At 36.1% G+C, this 20808-nt stretch overlaps 2 protein-coding genes across 4 annotated transcripts in view; one reads left to right on the top strand and one right to left on the bottom strand.

Moving 5' to 3' along the window:
- The window catches only part of Kl-3 (dynein heavy chain 8, axonemal kl-3), a 207218-nt gene extending 189487 nt beyond the window's left edge, over positions 1-17731 (top strand). The window contains exon 67 of the mRNA XM_083102472.1: positions 17512-17731. Coding sequence (XP_082958598.1) covers positions 17512-17560 — 49 coding nt within the window. The 3' untranslated portion in view covers positions 17561-17731. The remainder of the gene's footprint in view (positions 1-17511) is intronic.
- Positions 1-20808, bottom strand: part of LOC145973286 (uncharacterized) — a 165698-nt gene that overhangs the window by 64645 nt on the left and 80245 nt on the right. The window lies entirely within an intron of this gene.

Below are 20808 nucleotides of genomic sequence, written 5' to 3'. Positions count from 1 at the left end.
TTACTTATACACGACTACGTGTAATTCACATTTCATTGTATAATTGTATTATCGCGTGCATTTTTATCATTTATCCAGAAATTGGTAGACATGGCAAGTCAATCAAATTTTCAGAGTCATTTTAGAGATTTTTTTCATCATCCTACAAATGCGTTGGATGCAAAAATGTTGAAATGTATGATAAACGAGCTTCTTTTTATGAAATTTTCGTCAGAAAAAGATCGCCAAATACATTAGAACATCCGTAGCTGGAAAAAGATGTGACAGTCCTGGAAGACTTTTCCTCGTAATCTTTCTTTCTCGCCAACAAAGAAATAATGAAATCTCCATCGATCCTGATGCCGGACTCTTTTCTAGATACGTGCTAAATATCAGGACATTATTTCCAAGTGTCGGCCACTTCTCATGGACATTGTTCCTTTATTAGAAAATCCCAAGTCAGCATCCTCAATATAACGCCATAGATCTGAAGCTTAATCATTAACAGGCCACAATGGTCTGCGCTTTCGAAATTAATGATCCAAATTAAATATTACGAACATGAAAATTTTAAAAGATAATTAAACGTCATTACAGTAAAACTGTTTCGAAAACTTTGCATCGAAGAAATTGTAATACTTTCTTGATAATGTATTAAACGAAGGCAATTGCATGGCAGTGGAACAAGTCGCATCGGTCAGACTTAGATGCGAGTGTTACTACTTCTTATCGGCAACGAGTTTCCAGCTCTCGACGATGCGACGCCAGTCGTCCTTGTGTTTTCTATCGGCGAGGCGGTACACGTACGTTGCCACGGAAACGACAGTTGCCTCTAAAGTTTTTCGCCGTGACGAGAGATTTTTCGCGAGGATAAGTGAAAAACGCTATATCGTACCAAGTGCTGGTAGGGTTTCCTAACAACTTGGACGATGTTATCGCCCCCACGCACACCCATCCATCCTACCCCTCCCTCTCCATCTGCACCGTATACATTCGCGTGACGTGTGTGCATGCGCAATCCTGAGTGGTGCGCACACCATCGCGGAAAACTTAGATACTACACCGACCAACGCATACACGAATGTGCGAATACACACGCAATGACGCACTCTACACGCACGTATACGTTTCGCAGCACACATGATTGCGCTTTTACCCAGAGAGGCTTCCGGTTTCACGGGAATGCAACCGATAGATCGCAGTGTCGGATCCTTAGGGAGATGCTTGTCGGCCAAATTTCCCTCCAGGATAAACTGTTCCACTCTCCCTCCTCCCGCTCCTTTGTAAACCACCGCGTGTTTCTTAGAAAAATTTCCCGGTATCCATATAACTCGAGTTCATCTTACATCGACCTATCTATCTACCCTCTCCCCTATCGTTAGTCACGGTGGAGACTACGAGGGGATGAAGAGGGCGTGGTGGTTAGATCGAGTTTTCGGTGATCGACCACTTTCTGCAGGAGCAAATTTCCATTTTGCTTGGCCCACAGGACTTTATGTTGCCCATCGGCTTCCTCTTTCGACTCTCCTTTTCATGCTCTCGTGCTCCCTCGGGAAATCGCACAAGAAATTGCGGAGCGAGACGAAAATATAAATGTCGGACTCGAGAATTGAACGAGATCGAGCAATGTTATTCTGTCCGCTTGAAGCGAGCAGCGAGCCTATATGCAATAACAAAATAGATCCTCTCATCATAAAGTATGCAAAAATTGCGTTTGCGAGAATTTTAGATCCTACTTCATGAAAGATGTAAAGATGTGAATTGTCTCGATTCGCGCGTAAGGATATGCAGTTGGCGCTTCATGGATAGTAATGCTCGTAAGATAACGTCTTAAAATGTTGCAAGGGAACACGATAGGAAGAGAGGAGAGATCTCGAGAGAGAGCTAGGTCCGGATCGACCGTCCTCTAGAAGCACGTCAGCTCACACGACGACTATAACTACTGCGAGCTTCGGATAATTACACAGCCCACGTTTACTGACCTTTTTTACGAGCACGTACTTATGTATCGCTACTGCAGAATCAGATTGTTAGAGATCTAATTCTCCTTTTTCTCTTTTATATATTTTAAATTAATTTTATTAAGCTGTTACATCTTCGAATAGAAATTCGTATTTTCTCTATTTTTCATCCTTAAAAATACACGCACTTTAAATAATGTTACACACGTATGAACTTTTACACATTGTTAATCTTCCTTACGTTACATCTAATGCGAAAGAAGAGTCAATTTTACTTAAATAGCTAACAAGAATGGACGATTCAATAAAATCCAATGAAAAAGATGCGACGAGCGTCTACAGGATAAAAAAAAATAGAGAAAAGCACATTCCGTAATCCTAAACGAGTGCTTTAAGATTGTATCGTCCCGATCGTATCTTTACTGCCAGTGCACGCATTAAATGCATTTCAAGGCAATTTCAATAAATAACTAGATTTAAAGCTAACGATCCAATTTTCTGATAAATCTTTTTCTGATAAAGCCAGTTATATAAATTCATTCAATTATGGCACGCGTTCCAGATATTTTTTATTTTCTTTTCCATCAATTCAATTTGTTAATGTATTATTTAATTCAAACTTAGGACCAATCTACGTGAAAATTAATTTATATACAGATTTATATACTTAATTTATATACAGAATTTTTATGTCGTGATACATTTTATCATATTTATCATTAATATTTATTATTTTAAAATTTAAATGAAAATCGATGATAATTAATAAAATTACGGCTGATGTAAAATTCATTTTAATCCTTGACAACTAATAATTCTGACACATGATATGCGTTTATTATTTAATATCATGTCACTGAATTAATCAATATTAATTTAATTAATTAGACTATAAAGTAATTTATATTTCGTTCTGTCTCTAATCAAGGTTCAATATAAAGACATATATACATCTGCAAAATCTTCATTTATAAGCGCAGCATTCATCGTAGCCATTCGTTCGTCGCGCAAATCGCAGCGGGATTTCAACGCGAATATCTCACAGAATACCTTATAAACTGAGCGGGATACCTTATAAACTGTGTTCGCGACGAGTTTCACGCGTCCCCGTCGTAAACTCTCGGGCGTCGCATTTGAAACAATCTGAGTCGCGACATCGCGATATATCTGGATTATGGATATTAAGGATGTAACTAATAATGCGCGGCGGGTGTACGGCTTAAGATAAACATACGGGGCGATTTTTCTCCCCGGAAGTCGACCTCGAGACTATCGGCGAGACCATCCGAGCGCAGCGGCTCGTAAATTTTCTCCGAAATCGGGGGAGAAAAATCGCCCGCCGTCGAAAACCTTGGTAGAACTGTGGATTGGCGAGGGCCGAGGATTGAAAGATGGCCGAGGGCTACGAAGTTGAGCGGGGATAAGTGGCGGGATAAAGTCACAGTTAGTCGTACCACGTAAGGTCAGTCCCGTACAGTTGCGTAGCCCTTTTTTCCTTCTTCCCTCAACCAACTTCGAGGATCGTTTTCGCGAGACTTTTATCCCTCGATGGAAATATTTTTATCGCACCCACCTCTCCGTAATACCGTCCTGTAGATTTTGTTTTATGCTTTACTTGGGGATTTGGCCGAGAAGTTCAGCTCCGAAATATCTACCGGTTGTAACGAAGATAAGGCACAGGAAACAAACAAAGTGGCCATTCGAGCGTCGTGAAACTTTTAGTGCCGCCTCGCAACAGAATTACACCGTCGTAACCTTAGATTTATCAAGCGACAAGTTTATAAACTGACTGGAAAAACAAGGCTCTCCACTTGAAGCAGGTGCAGCGCAGATAAACGGATCATGAAGCCCAAAGTCCCATTGATGAAGTCTGAAATTTCTATTTATATCGCATCACTGATTTTACGCTTTGGAGAGCATATTTTAAAACAATTATTATTCAATTATATTAACATCTAAAAAATAGGAGTAATCATTATATGTATTACATATATGTATTATATGTCAAATTTTTGCGAAAATGTCCTTAATCTCATTTACTATTATTACACATATCTATACATTTATTATTATTCATTCGTTTAATGTTTTCTTAAGAAAAAGAAATAATTTACACTACTCATTTTTTATATTTTTATTTTTACAATCTTTCCAATATTTAAAATATAATTTAAACGACACGTGATACTTTCTCTGTAAAAAATTGCTTATTATAAAATTTATCATAAGTTTAAAGAAAGAAAGAAGTTGAAAACGTATAGATGAAGCAAGAAAATAGAAATATAAACAAGGATTAAATTACGTGAGAATGCTTTCCGGGCTAACATCGAAAATCAAACTGAATTCCTTATTCAATTATATTAACATTTATTTAAAAAATAGGAGTAATCATTATATATGTATACGTAACAATTATGAAACAATATTCTTATATTATTGAGTCAAATTTTTGCGAAAATGTCCTTAATCTCATTTACATTATTATTCATTCGTTTAATGTTTTCTCTTAGGAAAAAGAAATAATTTACACTACTCATTTTTTATATTTTTATTTTTGCAATCTTTCCAATATTTAAAATATAATTTAGACAATACGTGATACTTTCTCTATAAAAAAATTGTTTGCATTATAAAATTTATCATAAGTTTAAAGAAAGAAAGAAGCTGAGAAAAAGTATAGATAAAGCAAGAAAATAGAAGTATAAACAAGGATTAAATTGCGTGAGAATGCTTTCTGGGCTAACATCGGAAATCAAACCGAATTTCTTTTGAACATCTACATATCTCAATGTTTACCATTGAGTGGGAAGGGGAAGCGGTACAACGGACAATGAAAAAGCCAAAAAATCGCGACGTCGACTGGCTTGCGTCCATTGGGCGCTTTTTGTCCAGCGCCGATCGATACGCATCATCGATCAGTGTGCGTGCATATTCGCTACCTATCGTCGCATTCGTGCAATTGGTGCAGTCATGCCGGCATGAAACGACAAAGAGCAAAGAGCACATGACACGTACGGCGGATACGTGAAATACCGCGTGCGCTTTTATACACTGTGTCGAAAACGATAGCGACACTTCTTGAGAAGAAAACGCGATGAAAAAGAGAGAGAGAGAGAGAGATGCAAGGATAAAAAAAAACGAGGATTCAGAAGGAAAGTAAAGGAGCAAACGGGAACACAGAGCAAAGCATGAAGGGAAGTCGAGAGGAACCCGCTCTGAATTCGCAGATAATTGAAAATGCCGTGTCGGTCAGTGCACATAACGTGTATCGATCGCGAGCTACCTTCTGACATAAGACTTGTGTTCTCTCGAACTGTTCTCAAAAATTATCATAATATTGCAATAATTCGCAATAATAGCAATAATTGCAATAATTAAATAGCAAATGTATCCACGCTTGATCAAGAAAGGATGCAAAATTTTTGTCTTTAAAAATATATTTATGCGTATTACGCACACACGAATGTTGTTTGAAATATTATTTCCACAAAAATTAAATTAACTTGTACTGAGAATGTCAACGTGAATTTGAAACAAAGTTGGAACTGTTCGGAAACTTAATTCGATTAAACGAATCGACAGAGAATTGTTAACAAAGCATATTTTCCTCAATTATTTTATCTATAATTTCACAAAATTGTACATTTGCAATCCTCTTTATCAATTTTTCTTCCTTTACAAGCATTCTTCTTTTTCTTAATTTTTTTTTCATATGCAGTATTAATTATATGTGTATATTCCCTTATTATTTTATGTTTTGAAAATTATGATAAAGATAGAATAACAATTACGATATAATACATCGAAAAGAATTCTATATGTTTAGAAGAAATAATTTTTATAATAATTAAAAGAAATAAAATCAAAGGAATAATTTATAGTTTTACTTTTTTTCCAAAATTTATATCAGGCTAGCATATAAATATGTAAATATTTTTACTGTTACAAAAATTTTTACTGCTGCAAAAATATCCAATTATTAATTTTATATAATTCTGGAGTGAATAATATTAAAGTAATAGAATTAAACGCACAATTGTAAACGGCATTATATGATGAAATAATTAAATACGCAAAAAAGTGCATGATTCTTCTGCGTGTGTACACACGTTCTAATGAAACAATGTGGAAAAACAAGAAAGAGTTACAACGAGTCGAGACTGCACTACGAGATTGCAAAAGTTGGCCAAGCAAGATAAATAAGCGATCTGCGTGCATGTGCATGTGCGTGTATATAATGAAAAAGTTCTCGCGCGCATACAGCAAGATGAAAAATGGCGTCGGTATAAAAAAAAAGAGAGAACGTGTTATTTTTCGCTTGTACGCGGCAAATGAGAAGAAAAAATACCCAAGAAAGTCGTGCGAATCAAAAATTTACCTTTACTAGTAAGACAGAAAAATTGACGAAAATTTGACGGAACTAAACGATCCGATCGTGGGCTGTCTTATCCTTTCTTTTTCCTCGCGATATTGCCTCCCACGCAAAATCTCGTCCAACTACGCGGAATTAATAGCGAGCGATATGAGAACGTGAGGAACAAACAGAAAGAAATATAAAAGTGCAATTGACGCTTGCAAGAGCACGACTGGTATATACCGAGGGCATAAGTAAATATAATTAACAGAATAAATAGAACGAGAGCAAATGATGTTGGCGTTCAGTGCGAACGGCAGCAATAGCGCTGCAATAAATGGAAACGGAAACAAGATAGGAAACGGAGGAAACGTGTCACCGTTCGCGCGCCCCTGCACCACTTAACGGACCCGAGAAATAAAAAAAAAAAGCGCACGGAATAATACACCGAGCGTATTCGTTCTATTGCTAAAACGCGTATAATCTTTAACTATCGCAAGCCGAAACTATACGTTGGCGTAAATTGAAAGATAAGTTTTGTCAAACCAGCCGCATGATAACGCGACTGTTTACGAAAGCTTCATGGCGCTGTAATAAATGGGCGAATAAATTTATTTAAGCCGCCCGGTGAAAATTAGATGACATAAAACGACGGAATATAAACGACGGTCAACATGTACAACGTGTTTTCGCCCGCGCGCTTGTTTCACTTAAGAAAATTCAAGAATGAGAACTAAGCGCTCGATATATTTTTATATAAGTTAATGTTTAAATATAGCTAATAAATGTAAATGACGTGATAATAATAAGTTAATAATAAAGTTATATATTAATGGATTAAAAGTGACATTAATTCTATTGTCGCGCTTTTTTATTATAACGCATAAAAAGAAATAGAGTCATAAGTAAGACGGCAAACACAATATTAATAAAAACAACGTTATACGTTTCTTCTAATACTCCATAAAATGTCCGATAAATCCGCTTTATTTCATAATACATAATAGGGAAGAATTAAAATTTTCACAGGCGTGAACGGTATAAATCACACCCTTAAAAATTATCACGTTGCGTAAGTGTGTGTATGCATGTGTGAATTGGACATAATTATAATTCATTTACCTTATATACGATCATGCTTAACCTTGAGATAAAAAAACAAGGCGTTGTATTAAAGCTAATTAGTTCGGGACTCGTGCTTGCTGGGGTAATTAGCGAGGAAAAATATCTCCGGTTGCACATTAAATCGGGCGTTGTTCATGGTTAGCGAACGCGCGATGGTGCTTGAATAATTCTGAAAATTATCGGAAAAGTAAGGAACTCTCTCTCTCTCTTTTTCTCCCTCTCTCTCACGGCATATTCGCGGAGAAAAGCGCGGCGTGCAGCTCCGCTTGGCATAGCTCGAGAAATACTTTCGGACGTTCTAGGGGATAGGGATGAGGTCGTGTCAGCAAAGTTTGACTTTGCCGTACCGACCATTTATATTCGGCGCACGTTGGTGCAGTATCGATTACAAGATCGACTTGATAAATGTAAAGCACCGACGTGGAATGGACGTTGGTTGGTAATTAAAATTGCCAGTTTGCAAAGTTGGCAAAATGTGCCTGCAAAGAGGACGATGCTGAATGTATCAGCGCAGTTTCGCCGAGGTATAATGGTCTAATTATAGTTTGATAAACAGCTCCAGTGTATTTTGGCCTGATGTTATGTAAATGAGCTCTCCCGGTTAACGTCGAAGTGCTATTTAGTAAAACGTAATGGCATGTGGCGATGTTGAAGTATCTCCATCGTACACGAACCATTCGCCTGTGTGATCTTGTGTCAACCAGCATGATAAACTAATATGAACTAACATGAAGGAATTTGAATCAACATTACAAAATATAAGCTAGCATTTCTCTTGTGCGTGATAAGGAAAGTTGATAAATAACGTCAATCATTTGCAATTTCAGACAATGCCATGTTTAAAAGTCACCAAATATCTCGCAGCAGACACTACGTATGCGAGCTCGTCGACTTTCATGAAGCAAAGCTAACCCTTCGAGTTATTTTATCGTGTATCACGTTTATATGGAAATAGAGGGTGTAACCTCGCAAGATAAGGGTAAAGCGTACGCGAATATTAAATCGGTGTTGGCAGCCGAACAGAGATATGCGTGTTACATTCAGTTACGTTCGCAACACTCGGTGCCGAGGGATATAAAAATGTTATCGCCAGTTGGGAGGCCAATAAATAATATAGACGCACAATAAGATTGACTAAACAGAATAAGACTTGTACAAACATTGAATAAAAGCATAACTATTTTAGTAAGAATAATAATAACAAAGATAATACATGAGATATGTATGTCGCGATAGCAATCTCATAAAAAGCTTTCATTTAATTAAAAATAATAATTTTACAGCAATTCCATTTTGTATCAAGTACTATTTATAGACTATTAATAAGTAACGAGAGAGAAATATCCATATAATCGGATTTATGTCGCGCTTAACATAATAATCGACTTTAATTCACATAATTGAATTAAATATACATGCTTGAACCGATTTGCATCTATTCTTATTTATTATTAACGTAATTTAATAACAACTCTTGAAGAAAGCTCTTTTGACGAAAATATATAATATAACAAAAAACAGAAACATAAAAAGAGAGAAAGAGCTATATTTTTTCATAACGAGGAAAAAAATTGCATTCATGTTGCGCGTGATGTTTAAATATATTAAAGGTATAAACAATGAAAATCATAATTTCGTAGACGATAAGTATAACATTTATTTGCAAAACACGTTAGACTGACAGACGCATTACTTGCGTACGTCGAAAATTTTTTATTAAAGCGCGTTAGAGAAAAATTTTAATCTCTAGTCGACACTGATTATCGTAGATATTTCACATAAATATGTATGCGCATAAAAATTACGGTAGAAATAAAGCAGTAATTACCGCAATTTGTAATGCACTGAGAGCGGGTTTATGTTCGCACGCCATTCCTCCTTCAACGCTAACGCCACTTTAGTCGACGACCGGCTTTTACATGAAATATTACTGATCGGCATAATGCTCGAGCCTCTATTAGAATATTCCAGCTAAGAGGATTCGATACGAGAAAAAAATCTCGTTACCATTTCATACGATACGTGTTGCCTCGAATCGCTACCTAATCCTATTCCATTGCTGGAATTCTTTAAATTCAAATTACCTCCGGCAAAGGTACGAAGCGGAAAGCTGCCAGAGAAATTTCGAAACGTTGCACGTTCGATTGCACCCTCGATCGATACGATCTTTTGGTAAGTTACTCTTCGGTCTGTTCTGTCTCTCTCACTCTCTCTCTCTCTCTTTCTCTCTCTCTCTCTCTTTCTCTCTCTCTCTCTCTCTCTCTCATGTTCCACCCTCCCAGTAACCTCAACTCATCCCTCCCTGGTAAACCCTGTTATCACCGTGCCATGGCGCGTTATCGGAGCGATTGTGCAGGCCGAAAGCCCCTTTCGCGATAGATTACTATAGGTTGCGCGGTCGTATCTACCTAACGTCTGGTCGAACCGTGAATCATGGCTTATAGTACAGTAAATCTAATTTCCAAAGCAATGAGTGCCTGTAGAAAGACTGACAATAATAATTATCATCAATGTGTTGACGATAACGTAGAATGATTCGGGATAATTTTATCTCTCCCCGACTCTCCCTGATCTCATTCCAGAAAACACGTATAAGTGATTGAATCAAGAATATTGTATACGTGTCAACGAATCATCCTTTTGATACGAAACAAAATTATATTTTTCTAAATTGGATCCTTGAAAGAAAATTATTCTCTAACAATGCCAACTCAAAATCGATCATTGCTTCAGTAAGTCTGATATCTATGCAATTCAATATTTTTTTCAAACAAAAGAGATTTAAATATGAAAAATTTTATGCAAACATAAGAATTGTTTTCTATAAAGTCATGTGATTTAATTTATCCATGATTATTAATCTATCTATCAAAAGTAATCAATCATATGTCCCAAGCTTTTATCGCACTTACAAATGCTATGTTCGAAGAATATCTCTATTGTTTAAATTAACGTTGTATTTCATGCTATGGGACATGTAGGTTTGAATTACGCGGATACGCAGCTGATTTATATTTTCGCGTTATCACTTATTCATATGCACGAGACCGTTATCTTCCAGTTCGTTCTCTCAATCAGAACTTGACGTACGCTCGACTTGTTTCGCCATTAAATTACATCCGCATCAGAGCTGTGCTATCCAGGATTAGATTGTCAACTGAGAATTATTGTCCCACGCCCTGTCCTAACATGACTGACGCATGGTAACGATTTACGATAATCGACTGTAACGGTTGGGCACGTAGCGGGATTCAACTGATAAACCAATAATAGATCAGGATATTTCGCTGTAGCCAGACCGACACGTCTGCAGAGACGTATTCACCAACAGTGAAACACAACGTGATAATATGTATCTACAATGCTCTACGCACTTCTGTTGAATTTATCGTGGACAAAAGTCCGATAAGGGCCAGATAAAATTGGTCGATCGTTTGGAGATAATTCGCTGAGCATCACGAATTTATAGCAAGTACCAAAAGATTAATATATTGATTTAGCTTTGTTATTTTTTTAGATAATTAATAAAATAAAAGATAATCACATGTGTATAAATATTGGATAGTGTAGAAGATTATCTAAAACATGCAACGTTAGAAATTAATTTGAAATTATATTTGGATATAAAAAATTATTTCAATAGTTTACGGACATGTATAAAAAAAAATAGATAACACTAGTCATATTTATTTATGCAACTGTAAAATTTTATCTTTTAAAGTGTTACATATTGGATAAACTTCAGTTTTAAGTACTTCATTATTTAAGAAGATTTTCCTCCCTCAAGTTATTCTCTCTCTCGTTCTCTCTCGTCTATCGAAATCCGATTATTAATCAAACAGGCAACGTAGAAGCAACGTTACATGTAACGTACCAGATAAAGTTTCGCGATGCAGAAAATTCCGAGCTTTCAGCGGGAGAGTTCTCGAGCGTGGAAACGACGAACGAGGAAAACGTAGGTGAACGTGGTGGGGCGGAAAAGACGAGAGGGTGTTGTGAATGGGATCGGCGGGGGGGAAAGAGGTGGCGAGAGAGGAGAGAGAGAGATCTTCCGGGAGCGGAAAGAGAGCGGGCGGGGGGGGGGGAGGGTCCATATACGTAGACGAAGATAGAGAGAATTTTAGTCGTGGAAAACTCGATGTACGCGCGAGAAAGCGATTCGATTGAAATGTCGGAGTAGGTGGTGCCAGCCAGCGCGTTGAGAAAGTTTTCAACCAGTTTACCATCCACCCCCGTATCGTTGTTGCTCTCGCGCGCTGGATACACGGCGGCGTACCTCGTACCAGAACACAGTTACATTCGCGTCTGCTTCAGACAGAAAACGTTTGCCGCACTCCCTGTTTTCCCGACGGAAAGCACGTTCCACCCCCTCTAAGAAGCAACGCTCGTCGCGGCGAAGTAATCTTTCTCCCCGGGTCGCGGAATAATTTTCCAAATCCGCCTTTCCAAAGTTCAGCCCGCGAGCCGAACTTGCCTGTGTATGCCGTAGCCATCGTAAATTTGTAACAAGAGCACCAGGAGCATGTGCTCGAGATGCGCCCTGACGTGCCGCTCTAAAGTTGGCATATGCAGTCGAGTGCCGGTAACTTTCTAATTTTAAGGTAGCATTTCCGAGATGGATAATACAATTTATATATATAAAACAATTGTATTGTTTATCTAGAAAACGTTAAAGCTTGTTATCCAGAAAGCTTTAAAATTAAAAAAATATTATGCAATTATGTTACATAAATATTGCAATCGTATTATGTAAAAAATTATTATACAATACAACATATTATATAAGAAAATATGACATATACGTGCTTCGTTATTTTAACGATGCATTAAGAATTCCGTGTGAGATTCATGAAATATCACAATGTCGGACAAGAGTTCGAGATCGTGCATAAGACACACGCACAAATGCATTGCGATAAAATAAAAGCCAAGAATGTTCCGTAGAATTTTGAAGGATTGACCCGAATAAATAACGTGATGTAGCCTTAGAATAATCTGTCTGAACTAAAGGATTGACCCGAATAAATAGCGTGATGTAGCCTTAGAATAATCCGTCCGAACTAAAAGATATATATTCGCATTTCAGCAAAGAGGCGAGACAAATGATTTTTTCTGGCGCATTGCCTCGTAGAATTGTGTATTTACGCGAATGTCCCGCAAATGGTGGCAATAATCGTAAAGTCACAATCACGCAATTACGAGCAGCGGCATTTCCTCGAACGTAACGTTTTTAGCGGCTCATTTGCGCTTGCTGGAGGAGCCATTTGCTTCTGCCATAATGCAGATTTAGGTAACAGCTGTGAACATATACACTGTTATGGAATATATACCGTCTCCTCGAGAAACTGGATGCAGAGACGTGCGCTAGCATATGTATGGCTATTTAGGCTTGGATAGCATTGAGATTTATTGACAAATGATTGCCACGATCGTCTTCGATATCCGTTTCCGATCATCAAATTGAATTCTCTATCGTAGTAAAGATGAGAATACGCGCGTCTTCCCCGTTTGCAAAAAATGAAAATGCTCCACTCGTAAAACTCATAGAGCTTTAACAAGAGTTTCGCGTTTCCATAAAATTACTTACCCATAACAAGATAAGTCTGTAATGGGTATATTTATTCAAGTAGCTCTAAGCACTTATTTATGAAACTTGGTAAAAATTTCTCTTTGCGAAGCCACGAACACTACCGGGGCGGAGATTGTTGAGTTCTCTCGTAAAAAGTTTGACTAATTTTCCACGCGTTGCTTAATTTTATAAAAGAAAAGGCAGCATTTTTTTCTCTTCTTCTTGTGGTGCTCTTAAAGTTTGTCTTTTTGAAGTCCGTGTTAATTTAATAGAATCTTCTTTGGCAACACACGCGTACATTAATACATAAAATAGAAATTTTATATAGAGAATATACGATTTATCACAAACACATACACACAATATATATAAATTAAGATTATACATTTTAATAATCATTTATAACATATTTTAAGTGTCTTAGATCTCAAAAAAGTCAATCTTTCCACAGGAATTATATGAGAAATTTGAATTTGTACAATTTATTGCGTATTTCTTTATGTGTCAAAATTCTTTATTCATCAAAATTTCCTACACCCATGTGATGTACGTCCACGCCTAATCCACGTTGTCCACTTACTTAGGGGTGAATGTTTATGTAAATAAGTACAGCGAATAATCCCCGTTGGCGTTGGTGGAACCCAAGAATTCCTCTCTCTCTCTCTCTCTCTCTCTCTCTGCATTTCCTCCCCCCATGTACTGATCCATAAACGTCACGTACACGAATCAACATATAGGTATACTGTCGTGTCTCTCACATTCACACACATATACGTGTGCGGAGCGTTCGTCTCTCTCGATGGCTGCTCCCAATTATCTTCAATAACCACACCGGCAAAATCCACCCAGCATGGCGCGGCTCCGGCAACATTGAGTAATTGTCTCACGTTTTGCTTTCCCTCTCTCTCCCTCTCTCTATCTTTTTCCCTTCGCGTGCATATCCCCGCCCTTCGAATCCGGAAATAAATGATTGCTCGATATTGTGAAACCGCACGCGCATTGTTTCCACCGGAACGGCGACGAGAAACCGAGGACGGCACCGCGACAATCGGCGGAGAAGCAACGCGAGAGGCCAGCGAAAGACAAAAAGGGCTCGCGGCAACCCCCGCCGTGGGATGAAAAGGAAAGACGGGGTGAGACGCGAGCGACGAGAGGCGGCAGCGGCTGCATCAATGGAGAACCAAACAGAAATTGTCAGAAATTGAGAAAACCACCGCGCCCGAGGCATCAAAGTACGGCGCGTCTCCTCTATTGCATTCGCACACGTACGCCGGCTGTCTGTTTGCGCTATGTGCACATGTGTATATATGCGGTTTATTAAATAAAGTTACATGGGATGGGTGCGCGCCTCGTTGCCCGCCGCTAGAAAGAAATGTACAAAGGATCCGGAGCCAAACGCGAAATGACGTGTGTTTCAGAGATATTCTTACACATTTTCTATGGAATCAAAATTGTTAGACCGTAGTATTATTACGTGAGAAAGAAATGGTCTTTTTCTAATTTAGCGGATGCAGCAGAAAAAGCTCCACGTGAAAGAGATCATTATTTTTATTATTGTATATCAAAGTATTTTCTTCAAAATAATTTTAAAATTTTGATATGTATATATGGACCATTTATATTTATTTCCGAAAAAAAGCGGAGGGAAATAAAACATTAACTTTGTATATATATATAATATATATCAACGATTCGCATCAAATATGTAAGGCACAATGGAGCGTATCTTTTATTCTCGTTTGAAATAAAGGAAATTCGCCGCAAGAGAATATAAATGCTCGACGCCGGATAATCGTCGACGAAGGTAAAGCAGTCTTCACAGCCTCTGGGTGTGAAATTCTACAGCGATTTAAAGAAAGGAGAAAGAGAGAGCTCATCTCCAATTTAAAGTTTTTCCTCTATTTCTTTGCAAACGTCACTCAGTACACTTTTACCATAGCGCAATCTTAAAGCTCGCATACGTGTTTAAAGAATAAGTGTTAAAGATTACATTAGGGAAAAATTGTGTTTTAATAAATAATCACAATAGTCAGTTGAGTTATTAAAATTTTCTAAAAAATATATTGATTTAAAATAAAAAATATATAATAAATAAAAATATATTGATAAAATACATTGGAGGGATGATATATCCATCATCTTTTCAAGGAATTTTATATATTCTTAAAAATAAAATGGCATTTATTATAAATATTATAATTAGCAACACTTTATTTTCGTAATAATATGTATCTTATATAATATTTCACTATATTTTATTAAATAAAAAATATATTTTATATATTATATTATTATTATTTTATATTATATTATATACTTTATATTATATTATATATTATATTTTATATTATATTATATTATTATATATTTTATTAAATAAAAAATGTCGCCTTCTTAATTAATCTCGTTAAATAATTATGTATTTACTATCAATTATTTCATAATTATGATTCAAAAAATTACAGAATCCGTTTTTAAAATTTTGAGATTTATTCGCGAAAAAAGTATGATGCCTTCTTAAATAACAATTGATATATTTTCTGATAGCTTCTCGTAAATCAAACGCGGAAATCTGTATTTAAAGCATCGCTCGCGGTTATTTCTTTGAAGTGCGAAGGGCACGCTTTGCGTATGCGCCTTTTAAAAGATGAGCTTCTCGATCCAGAGAAAATATTTCTCACGCGAATGATGAGCCCGCGATTGTCGTTGACGTTGACAAGTCGAAGTCAAGATTGATTGTAGCTAGAAACGTGATAACGTAGCTACGATTTTCCTACCTTCGCGATTCAACTGCAGCGTCGATTTGTGGAAAGCCGTTTATCTCTGCAAACGGGTTGCCCGCAACTTTTCGTCGACGTTTATCGACAAGTCCCTCGATAAAAGGAGGGCGGGAGATGCACGCATCTCTTCGTATTTTTAGCGATCTTGCCGAGGATGGAAACAGTTTTGAAAATTTTTCTCTGTTTCTTGGAGATTACATTCTTCCTGCGCATTAAATTTAGCTTAGACTGTTTTTTAGAGTCATAAATCAAGTTTATAGTCCGTCAGATCGTAAATATGGGTCGCATAACCGTACGTTCCAAGCCAGTTATGAGATCCTTTGACTTTTTTTCCTATAATAAATCGAGTATATCCCATTTCAAAGACTTAAAGGCTCAAGAAAATAAAATTTCGAACGTTTTATATAATACTTATAAAATTATTTCAATCGGCATATATATTATATGATATATAAAACATTTTTATGTAAAAAAATGGTATTATATATATATATATATATATGTGTGTGTGTATATATGTGTGTGTGTGTGTGTGTGTGTGTGTGTGTGTGTGTGTATATATATATATATATATATATATCTTATTATGATAATTGATTAACAGAATTAAATTATGAGATATATGGAAATTATTCTGGACGGACAATTTATTATTTGCAGACAAATCTAATTTGTAAGATTTATATTTGACAAAAATGTAACGATATATGTACGTGAAAATTCTAGCATTCGTGGCGATTAGTAATTTTCTTAGCTGCAGTTTTCACATGCTACTGGCTTTTGCCTGAGTAGGTATGCAATCTCGCAGAAAGCAGGCAGCCACTATTCGTTGAAAATTTCGGTCTTCCTCTCTTGCTCTTATTAAAATGGGATGCGAGCAAGAGATTTCGCATAGCTACGTGCGAAATATGTTATTGCGTGAGAGAAATTTTGGTCATATTGTGCTTTTGCAACATACGCCTTAAAAACTAATTTTAACGAAACTCAATTGTACAAATATAATATCAATATTTTAAGGATTGATGCAATTTAATTTCATAGTTTAATTGTTCTAATTTCGTACCTTAACGATTTAGACCAAGTAATACATTGCTATTTCGTCTCCAGTATTTTATTTTAATTTATTTATCATATTATACATCTGTAGAATAAAATATTTTAGTAATTATAGTCTAGCAAATTAGTAATAGTATATTTTAGTAAATATAGCTTACTAATTATAGTATATCATATTAATTAATATATGATATTATCTCAACTTAATGTTCTTAAATTATTAATGTCGATTGTAAAAAAAATAGTTATTAAAAAAGCAATAATTTTTTATATATGCAATTACTTATATATTTAATTTTTATTTATAACAATATTTTAATTATTTAAAAATTTGATTACTTTTAGTATAAGCATAAAATATTGCATTTTGTTATATCACAATAACTGTAAGAGATAATTTTAGTGTAAAGGATAATTCACATTAAAATTTTTCTACGATTTTACTTTACATTTTTCTTATACCTCACTTGATTTCTCATTTTATTTTATTTTAGAGTTAAAATATCTCTTAAAGTTGCAAAACTACTTTGAAACTGCATTTTCATTATTGAAATAAATTTCCGTTTAAAATTTAACGCAAATTGGAGGCATGAGTTTTTTCACTTTAATGGCCCATCGTTATTTTCTACATTTCTTCCGCTCGTGCGTTCAGTTGTACGCGAAGATCTCTTTCTCTGTAATCGGCAGCGCCTTCGGTCTTCAAGAGGGTGAGGAGAAAAGTAGAAGGAGGTACTAAAGGAAAAGAAGAAACGCTGAACGGAGTACCGGATTACTCAATTGTCGAATTCGATTGGCCGCGCTGATTGAATCGTTGAAAATCGTCGTCCCCTAGGGAAACCGAAAAGCCGCGAAAAGACCCGGTCCGGCACCCTTTAGCGACAAATAAAATACAACGAATTACAAAATAGAGGTACCTTTCTGAAACAAGGTGTTCTAATACAAAATTTTTCTTAATCACATATTTTATATTAACAGAGTGCGCGCTTATAAAAGTTTACATATCGAAAATAAATAGAAATGCATCGCAAGTGTGAGAAACTTAAGGAATAATCACTAATAATAAATTACTGCAATTTATTCTTTATATTTAATTTTAAAAATAGCATGCATGTTATTAAAATATAATAAATTATTTTTATTTGCATGTTGTAAATAATCGCAAAATATTAGATAATATAGTATTTTTTAATATTTATTATATATATACATAATTTACTCCACTTTTATTCTAATTTCTTATGAATTACAGCTGTCATTTATGCTTTACTATTAGTAATACCGCGTTCTAAAATTTTACATTTCCATTAGTTCCGCCAAATGTAAGACAAATACTTCCTCCGCCAAAGAAATCCGGCCGTCAAATATTCCAGTCATCGCATTGAAAAGGACGATAATCCGACATGCCCTGCACAGCGCGAGGTTTCCCACGTAAGTGAAAATTTTCGAGCGTTTTCCGCGCGAGACGAAATATCCCCGCGCACTTCCCGTCAATTCCGTAAAGGACGCTTTTTTTCCACATACGTCGCCGCTCGCCACCCCCTCGGTGTTGACGTTCTCCCAAGTCGCCGGAAATTCGTGGCTTGACGTTTTATCGAACGACGGGACTTTATTGTAGCGGCTCCGGAAGTACGAAGCGCGAAGGAATAAAATCCACCGTTGCGCCATCGGAGAAAACTTCCCTGTAGGAGATAAAACGTCTCGCCTGCGCGCTTTCCGCGCTTTTTGCCGACACTGACGGGAACGAAGACTTCCAAAGTTCGCGCCATTGTCTAAACGTTTAATCTGATACGACGGCCAGCGGACCTTTTTGCGAGCCATGCTCGCCGCCATTGTCTAAACATGGATCAATTTGATGCGGCAAAAAGTGACGAGAAATTACGTCGCTTCCGTTTCGATGGGAACGATCTCGTTGATTATCGCATTAAGCGCGATTCCGTTGAGTAATATACGATGGTACCCCGTGTTTTATTTGTTTCCCGTGTAAATAGCAATATTGATATTTCCATGGTTCCACAAACAAATAACGGCGTTGTGATTATAGATAACGCGGAACAGGTAAACGTGATACAATTCAAATGTCAATTTTTCAACTGTGTGTTTCCGTTACTCGCGAGCGCTTTTTCCCTTCGATATAAATCTATGAATATAAAATATGACAGCCCCGCTCGAATTTAGTCATATATTAGTCGAGTAATATTTCAAAATTTGATGTATATATTCATATATAGAACATTTTTTTCTCCTCAAGTAGATATAAGCTTGATATTAAAATCAATGGCATCAAGAAAAATTATGTGTTTCGTTCAATATCTCATTTACATCTCACGCATTGTACAGTGAACGCAAGTACGTAAAACATTTCAAGCCTTGGAGTGGGCATTCGGAGACTTCGACTAGTTGGTGGAAGGTATGCAGTCAATGAAGGAAACGCCGCGTACCGAGAATAATACGTCATAGAATAAGCCCTTGATGTAATTGAAGGTGAAAGCTACTTATACCAATTTTTTACAAAAATCAGAGCACTTTGAATAATTTGTAAAACGAAAAAGAAGAACGCGAAGAGCGTTCTCAACCTCAGACATGAAGAGCTTCCACCTAATGAGCTATAGATATAAAGGATCTCGTTTCAGCTTATTCGTTGAAATTTTTTAAAGAAGCTGCGAGACGTAGAAGTCTCATATTATCCATGCAAACTACGTTGTGAAGAGTCTCGCTTAATGATTTACAACGAACATAGTTCAATCATGATATAATAATCGATAGATATATAAATTCGCAAGAGGATACATAAATATGTTCGATTTAATTTCATATACATGAGAGAAATTTACGATAATGAGCTCTGATGATCTCTGTTAAGAAGTTTATGAGGGAAGTACGACTTGTGAAAGTAATTCATTTCATCGACTCCGATTACAAAGTTGCTTAATACGATTGGAGCAAACAGTGCAATTCTCGGCGGAGCGCGTCCCGAGCTCTTTACAATTTATATTCACTTGTCTCATTGATACGTAAGTGCGGAAAAAGAGCTTTCAATTTCAGGTTCAAAATGCTGCATGACGCGATTTCACCTTTCTGATAGAATTTATAAGAATTTATTCTTATAGAATTTATAATTTCACCTTTCTGATAGAATCGCGTAAGATATATAGCATTATAATTGATATCTAAAAATATAATAATATATATGATATATTTATATAATAATATATTTATATATTTATATAATAATATTTATATAAATATTTATATTTATATTTATAATAAAAATAACATATATTTATATAATAATATATATGCCATTTTTAAATATGTTTCTTACAAAGGAAGCATAAAAGACGGAATAAAGTTCTCTCTTGACACAATTTTTACAACGTTTTAAATTAATTCTTAAGCTTATTTACAGCTTTAATTTTCATATTTGCTGTTACACAGAGAGAAAGAGAGAAAGGGAGAGAGAGAGAGAGAGAGAGAGAGAGAGGGCAATTAATGTAATTATTGTTATGTAACGCGGTTAGAGTAAGCATTCCAAACATTATCGAGAATGTACCCGCAAGCATTCCGTGGTAAGGTATATATATGCTTTGTCTGTCAGACCAAAGTTATGTAAAAAAGATCTCAGGGAATTATTGCACTTTAATACTGTGAGATATTAAGCAGGTTCTCTAAGGTCTTAAGGTCAAAAGTTCTCGGGAGAAAGCCATTTAAATAGGTCAAGTCATTAAATAAAAGCTCTCTCCGGCCGACGAAATTGCGAACCATAGTTATACATCATTAAACCCATATAGAAGCTCGCGAAAGAAGGAGCAATCTGTTTCGCGCGCGAAATTTTCCGCAAAGGGATTCGTAGTTCATGATTATAAAGTATCAAATTGACCCAGTTAGCAAACGCGACTACAAAGCTCTAAAAAATCGCGTTAGAAATGTAGGAAGGCTCATTAAAAAGGGTTTTCGAAAGCACACCGTTTATTTCATGTTTACAGT

This window comes from Camponotus vicinus, unplaced genomic scaffold, assembly GCF_025532165.1.
Source record: "Camponotus vicinus isolate PSW18456_S1 unplaced genomic scaffold, iyCamVici1.0 SCAF_1, whole genome shotgun sequence".
In the NCBI taxonomy this organism is placed as follows: domain Eukaryota; kingdom Metazoa; phylum Arthropoda; class Insecta; order Hymenoptera; family Formicidae; genus Camponotus; species Camponotus vicinus.
The sequence above is the reverse complement of the archived record's forward strand: the minus strand, read 5'-3'. Positions and strand labels throughout refer to the sequence as shown.